Source organism: Kogia breviceps, chromosome 12, assembly GCF_026419965.1.
Source record: "Kogia breviceps isolate mKogBre1 chromosome 12, mKogBre1 haplotype 1, whole genome shotgun sequence".
NCBI lineage: Eukaryota > Metazoa > Chordata > Mammalia > Artiodactyla > Physeteridae > Kogia > Kogia breviceps.
The window spans coordinates 96,009,942-96,016,714 of NC_081321.1; the positions used below are offsets into that span (position 1 = coordinate 96,009,942).

At 59.6% G+C, this 6,773-nt stretch overlaps 1 protein-coding gene across 1 annotated transcript in view; it reads left to right on the forward strand.

Moving 5' to 3' along the window:
* ACO2 (aconitase 2) overlaps positions 1-6,773 on the forward strand; it is a 56,283-nt gene that overhangs the window by 48,970 nt on the left and 540 nt on the right. Inside the window, exons 10-17 of the mRNA XM_059081048.2 lie at positions 1,462-1,619; positions 1,830-1,903; positions 2,432-2,543; positions 3,430-3,552; positions 3,791-3,946; positions 4,855-5,046; positions 5,512-5,644; positions 6,146-6,267. Coding sequence (XP_058937031.2) covers positions 1,462-1,619; positions 1,830-1,903; positions 2,432-2,543; positions 3,430-3,552; positions 3,791-3,946; positions 4,855-5,046; positions 5,512-5,644; positions 6,146-6,267 — 1,070 coding nt within the window. The remainder of the gene's footprint in view (positions 1-1,461; positions 1,620-1,829; positions 1,904-2,431; positions 2,544-3,429; positions 3,553-3,790; positions 3,947-4,854; positions 5,047-5,511; positions 5,645-6,145; positions 6,268-6,773) is intronic.

Genomic DNA, 6,773 nt, shown 5'->3' on the forward strand with positions numbered 1-6,773 from the left:
ATACGGACACGCTGGCATGGTGTCACTGTCGTCAGTTTAGTGTGGCTGTGAAGCACGTGGACCCAGGTGGCCTGGGTGTGAATCTGACTCTGCCACTTCACAGCTGGTGACTGAGCACATCACTTCACCTCCTGTGCCTCGGTGCCCCAGGTGTAAAACGGGGGTGATACTGTACTTCCCTGTTAAATTGCTGGGAAGTGGGACGAGCTAATGTGTGGCAAGAGCTGGACTCCAGGGTGCCTGGCATGGAGTGCTGCACGGTGTTCAGCCTCATGAGCTGAAGCAAAGAAAAACAAATCTTCGGTAGCTTAAAATTAGAAACTAAATTGCTGAGCTGGTGAGAGAGACTGTCTCTGTCTGTATACAGTGTGAGGTCATCCAGTCTTTACTGACTTTGAATAACTGTGATAGACTTTCTTTTTTCTAATTTATTTATTTAATTAGTTTACTTATTTGGCTGCATTGGGTCTTCGTTGCTGCGTGCGGCCTTTTCTCTCCTTGCGGCGAGCAGGGGCTACTCTTCGTTGCGGTGTGTGGGCTTCTCATTGCAGTGGCTTCTCTTATTGTGGAGCACGGGCTCTAGGCGCGCGGGCCTTAGTGGTTGTGGCGCGCGGGCTTCAGTGGTTGTGGCGCGCGGGCTTCAGTAGTTGTGGCTCGTGGGCTCTAGAGCACAGGCTCAGTAGTTGTGGTGCACGAGCTTAGTTGCTCCGCAACTAAGATTCCTGGTCCTGGAATCTTCCCGGACCAGGGCTCGAACCCGCGTCCCCTGCATCGGCAAGCGGATTCTTAACCACTGTGCTACCAGGGAAGCCCACTATGATGGACTTTTTTTTTTTTTTTTTTTTTTTTTTTTTGTGGTACGTGGGCCTCTCCCATTGCGGAGCACAGGCTCCAGACGCGCAGGCTCAGCGGCCATGACTCATGGGCCCAGCCGCTCCGCGGCATGTGGGATCTTCCCAGACTGGGGCACGAACCCGTGTCCCCTGCATCGGCAGGCGGATTCTCAACCACTGCGCCACCAGGGAAGCCCTATGATGGACTTTTTAAAAAGAATTCTTTTCCCCCTGATTATAAACCAACTAGAAAGCCAGAGAATACTACAAAGTATAAGAGAAGAAAATTGGCCTATAGGCCCTCACCCAGCAGCAGTCATGTAAGTGCTTCATCGTGGGCCTGCTGATGTGCATACACATGCAGACTGTGTTACTGTAAGGGTGGCTTGTACTGCTTCCACGCGTGTTCAGTGTCGTGTTCACTGGCCACATCCTCTTCCCTTAAATGGCTGGGTCAAGAGGAGCTTATCCTTTACTCTTAGACAGCTAGGTAGTCTGCTTTCAACATGTCTCTGTTGGAAGCAGAGTTGGTGAACTCTTGACCAGACCTGGATCATTTGCGGTCAGGTGGAGAGCTCTGGTCACTCTCTCCTCCTCACTCCCGGACTCACCACCCATGATGCACCAGGTCTGATCGGCAGCTGTACCAACTCCAGCTACGAGGACATGGGGCGCTCAGCTGCTGTGGCCAAGCAGGCGCTGGCTCATGGACTCAAGTGCAAGTCCCAGTTCACCATCACGCCAGGCTCTGAGCAGATCCGCGCCACCATTGAGCGGGACGGCTACGTGAGTGCCCACGCATCCCGCCCCCGGCTCCCCCACCCCACTGCTGAGGAACGTGGCTTCAGGGCAGAACAAACCGCAGGCTTGTAGGCAGGGGCTGGTACAGGTCCCCGGGTTCCCATCAGCTCTTCGTCCCTCAGGCTGCTGAACCACTCTTTCCCATCAGCTGCCAGCCTGCCCCTGACAACTCGCTGTCCTCTGTCCCTGCTGCAGGCACAGATCCTGAGGGACGTGGGTGGCGTCGTCCTGGCCAATGCCTGTGGCCCCTGCATTGGCCAGTGGGACAGGTGAGAAGCACGATTTTAATAGGACGGCCCTTTATGTCCTGGGGTACAGAGCCCCAGATGTTGAGGGGAGATGTCATTGAAGTGAAAACTCTCAGCCCAAGGCCTTTAGCTTTGGGGCTGTTGCACATTAGAAGACATTTCCAGGAAGGACTGGAAAGTTGGGCTGGAAGTAAAGAGGAAGAGCCCCCAGCAGCACTGAGTGGCCACCTGGACAGAGCCTGGGGTGGCAGGAAGAAGCCAGGGGGGCCTCATCGTAGTGCACACAGTGGTGACCTCTGATGCAGCCTCTTGAGAGGAAGCAGTGCCCGGGTCAGGAGACTCTGGCCGTGGTCTGGCCTCTGTCTTACGTGTGGTCTCAAGGAAACCTCAGTGATGCCCGAGGTTCCCTCTTGCTGTGTGTGTGTGAGTTCTGGGAAGAGGTGACCCTTGCAGGGTCTTTCCAGTTGCCCCTCCTCTGCCATGAGCTAGGCAGGATGGGCCAGGTGACAAGGCCAGACATCCCTAACTCTGTCGCCTCCGACCTGGCAGAAAGGACATCAAGAAGGGGGAGAAGAACACCATCGTCACCTCCTACAACAGGAACTTCACAGGCCGCAACGATGCGAACCCCGAGACCCACGCCTTCGTCACATCCCCTGAGGTGAGAGTCTGCCAGGCCCAGCCCTAAGCTGGGACGGCCTCTCGGGGCCCTGCTGCTGGCCGGTCAGGGGAGTAGGGGCACTGGGGAAGGCCGTCTGACCCCGCAGGGCTGCTGAGGGAGGCTTGGCATCGCAGGGCAGGGGATTGTCAGGGCAGAAACCAAGAGCCGCAAGCCTTGCTGGCCCCAGGCATCAAGCTCCCTTGGTGCCCCCTGCCTGGCTCCCCTCAGTCCCGGGAGTCTGAGGTCTCATTTAGCACAGGGGCGATCGTGAGCAGGAGCTTTAGAATCACCACCGGGGACAGAAGGCAGCCCTACCTCCACCCAGCCCCGTGGGCCTGACCCTGTCACTCACCTCCTCTGTGCCCCGGGGTCCTGTCGGCGGCCCAGGAGCAGCGCAGGAGGTGCACGCGCCGTCCCTGAGCCGGGAGGGAGGCCGTGCTGCCACGATGAGCCGCGGGCTCCACACACTCAGTGGTTGTCCGCACTTGGCCAGTCTTTCGTAACTTGGTTTTTTAAATGAGTGTTCCAGAAATACTTTTGTGAAGAAATGGCCCTTTCCATGTTTTCAGTTCCCATTAAGGAACATTTTCATTGCAGCCGCATTTCCGGCCTCTCTGGGTCCAGCGCTGACCCTGGTCGAGGGGCCTCTGAGGTCAGGCCCCAGTGGGGGTGGTAGAGGCCAGATTACCCTTGGGTTCATGAGTCCCCTGCGGGCCAGTGGCCCTGGTCCCAGGGAGATTCCTGTAGCTCCCGCCTCTGAGGGGAAGAGTGGTCTGTGGAGAATCTGGAAATTTCCTGGGCTCCATCTCAGTTTTGGTCTCTGCTGAGGTGGAGGAACGGGAATGGAGTCTGGTGCTAACTGACAAACCGGCCGCCTCCATTCCAGATTGTCACAGCTCTGGCCATTGCTGGCACCCTCAAGTTCAACCCAGATACTGACTTCTTGACGGGCAAGGATGGCAAGAAGTTCAAGCTGGAGGCTCCAGACGCAGATGAGCTTCCCCGAGCGGTGAGCAGGCACCACCACTGCCGCCTGTCCTGCACGCCCGCCTCGGCCTGGGCCTCAGGGCTGCTGCGTGGCTGAGACACTTCTTGCCCAGGAGGGACGCTCACTGTTTGTGAGAGTGAAGCGGCCGTGTTCACCGGGAGAGAGCGGCTTGGTGCTCGGGGGAGCTTGCCTTCCGTGAGAGCCTTTCCGAATGGGGGCCGAGGGGTTGGCACCCAACGTGCCCTGTCCCCTGCTGCAGGAGTTCGATCCCGGACAGGACACCTACCAGCACCCCCCTAAGGACAGCAGCGGGCAGCGGGTGGACGTGAGTCCCACCAGCCAGCGTCTGCAGCTCCTGGAGCCTTTTGACAAGTGGGACGGCAAAGACCTGGAGGACCTGCAAATCCTCATCAAGGTCAGCGGCGTGGGGCCAGGGAGGGCGGCCCTTGCTCGGCAGGAAGGGCCGTGAAACCACGCATTCTCCCATGGACCCTGGTGGAGGACACGGTCAAGGTTGGGGGGGGCAGGAAGGGAGGTTTGGCTGCAGAGGAGTGAGGGCATCTGTGTCCCCTCTTCCACTGCCCCGTGCCAGGCAGAACTGAGTCTGGCCAGCTGCTGTCTGAGGCCCTCAGCAGTCCTGCTCCAGCTGGTGAGGGCCACCTCCAGTGGGTGTGGTCAGTGAATGCAGCACAGGGAGGGCAAGATGGGCACATGCGACCCTGTACAGCCAGGTCTCCACACGTCTGGCTTGACCAGACAAGCTCCGGAAGACGTCACTTCCTCTGTTCCCACAGTTGAGCATCAGGGGGTATGGCCTGTGTTTGGGAGCTGAGCAGACAAGCTCTTGTGGTACAGCCAGAGGCCTCAGACCCATGTCACACGTGCATTATGCTGTTAACTGTGGGGTCTCCAGGCAGTGTCACAGCCAATATTAGGCCCACGTGGTAGATGAAAGTGATCAGTCACTAGCCAGAACCCAGACACATCCCTGGGCTCCTCTCTGTGTCTGGCATGAGATCTGTAGCCGGTCTTCCAGCCTGGGCATCTCCTACCTGGGGGCCCAGGTCTAAAGGGCGAGTGAGCAGACATGTTGTGTCCTCCATGTCCAGCCTCCTCTAACCACCCCTCTGAGGGGTGGTTGACAGCCTTGCCTGAGCCCTCTTGGCCAGAGCGGTGGTGACACCAAAACTGTAGACCGTGTGTCACAGCCCGACATCCTTCTCGTGTCCCCATCCCGGGTCCTGCCGCCTCGGGAGGGCCTCTCCCTTCATCCGCCACTCAGGCCCTGCCACGACCTCTGTTCTCTCTGCTCACACACCCCAGGTCAAAGGGAAGTGTACCACTGACCACATCTCGGCTGCCGGCCCCTGGCTCAAGTTCCGTGGGCACCTGGACAACATCTCCAATAATCTGCTCATCGGTGCCATCAACATCGAAAATGGCAAGGCCAACTCCGTGCGCAATGCCGTCACCCAGGAGTTTGGTCCCGTCCCTGACACCGCCCGCTACTACAAGGTGGGTTGATGGGGGGTAGGGATGGGGGTCCTCTGGCACCGCCTGGTGGCTGCGTGGGGCGATGGGTGGTTCAGGGACAGGGGGAGTCCATACCAGTAGCTCTGCAGTTGAATAGTGTCCCAGTGCCACGGAGGTAGTCCCATGTCTGTCACCCCCACTGCCCTGGGCTCTCCCCGACACTGTGCCCCCCCACTCACGCCTGCCTCCAGGCTGAGCACCGGTGGGGGGGGGGGTCGCACCTTCCCAGGCCCACCGTGGACGGCCAAGGCCCATGTCTCATCACATGTCTTCCCAGGGCCCGGTCTGGGCTGGATTCACGTCTCACTTCACCTGTCCTTGGGGAGCAGGTGAGGAGGGGACTCTCCAGCTCCGTGACCTGTGAGCCTTAGGAAGCCCGAGGACTGTGCAAGAGGGGGGCCAGTGCCCTCCTCTCCCTCATAAACCCGCTCCTTACTTTCCTGACAGGCACATGGCATCCGGTGGGCGGTGATCGGAGATGAGAACTACGGCGAGGGCTCGAGCCGGGAGCACGCGGCACTGGAGCCTCGCCACCTCGGGGGCCGGGCCATCATCACCAAGAGCTTCGCCAGGATCCACGGTGAGCTGGAGCCCCCGCCCAGCCCCGTCCGCCTCCCCTCGCTGGCAGCCCCAGGTCACCCAACCTGCCAGTGGCCCAGTGGGGCCTGGAGCCACGTGCCTGGTTCCTAGGGCGTGTCGGCAGCTCGTTTTTCCACCATCACCAGGCTCCAGCCTCTGCCCCTTCAGATTTGTGTGGATTCTGACACCCACAACTTCCCATCTCCAGCACGTACTGGTCTTGCTTCCAAACTGGTAGCAGCTGAAATCCAGGGCACGTGGTCAAAGTAGTGTCTCTGATTGTCCGAGGCCTCAGGAAACACAGGCGCCAAAGCACGCTTGCCGAGGGCCCCGCGTCACTGGGAGCGCGGCCGGCTCGGTCCTCGTAGTCGATGCCCCAGCTTTGTCCCCGTGTGGCAGGACTAGGGGTGTCTCTCCCAGAGCCCTAACTAGACTTGGTTGGTGAGGTTCCTCACAAAAGGAACCTGCCGCGTATGGACTGAGTGTGCCCCCTGCCTTCTAGAAACCAACCTGAAGAAGCAGGGTCTCCTGCCCCTCACCTTCGCTGACCCAGCCGACTACAACAAGATTCACCCAGTGGACAAGCTGACCATCCAGGGCCTGAAGGACTTTGCCCCTGGCAAGGTAGGGGACCAGGGAAGGAGGTGGACCAGCCAGCCCATTTCCCCAGGGCCCTCGTAAGAGGGGAGGGGGATGGAGGGGGCAGCCGCCTTGGTTCCCCTCCTCCTACACCTGGCCCCACCTGCACCTCCTCCCATGAGCCTCTGTTCCAGCTAGAAGGGCGCCTAAATTCTCCAGGTAACCCCCCTAGAGAGGGAAGGAAATGCCTTCCCAGAGATGAGGTAGAGCCAGCTCAGGCCCTCCTACCGTCCACTCAGTAGCCCAGGCTTGGCACTCAGAGGCCAGCAGCCCACGCCCAGCAGGACCCTCTTGGCCCCAGGAGTTAAGCCATCTAGGTCTTACACCATGGCCACCAAGGCCCAGACCTGGCCCAGGATTTGGTTCACCTTGCTGGCCCCAAGGCCCCAGAGCGGTGACCCACTCTCCTGAGCCTCTACCAGAACCGAGGGCCGTGTTCCCAAGAGCCAGTCCACCCATACCTGCCTCCCTCCTCCTCCTCCTCCTCCCAG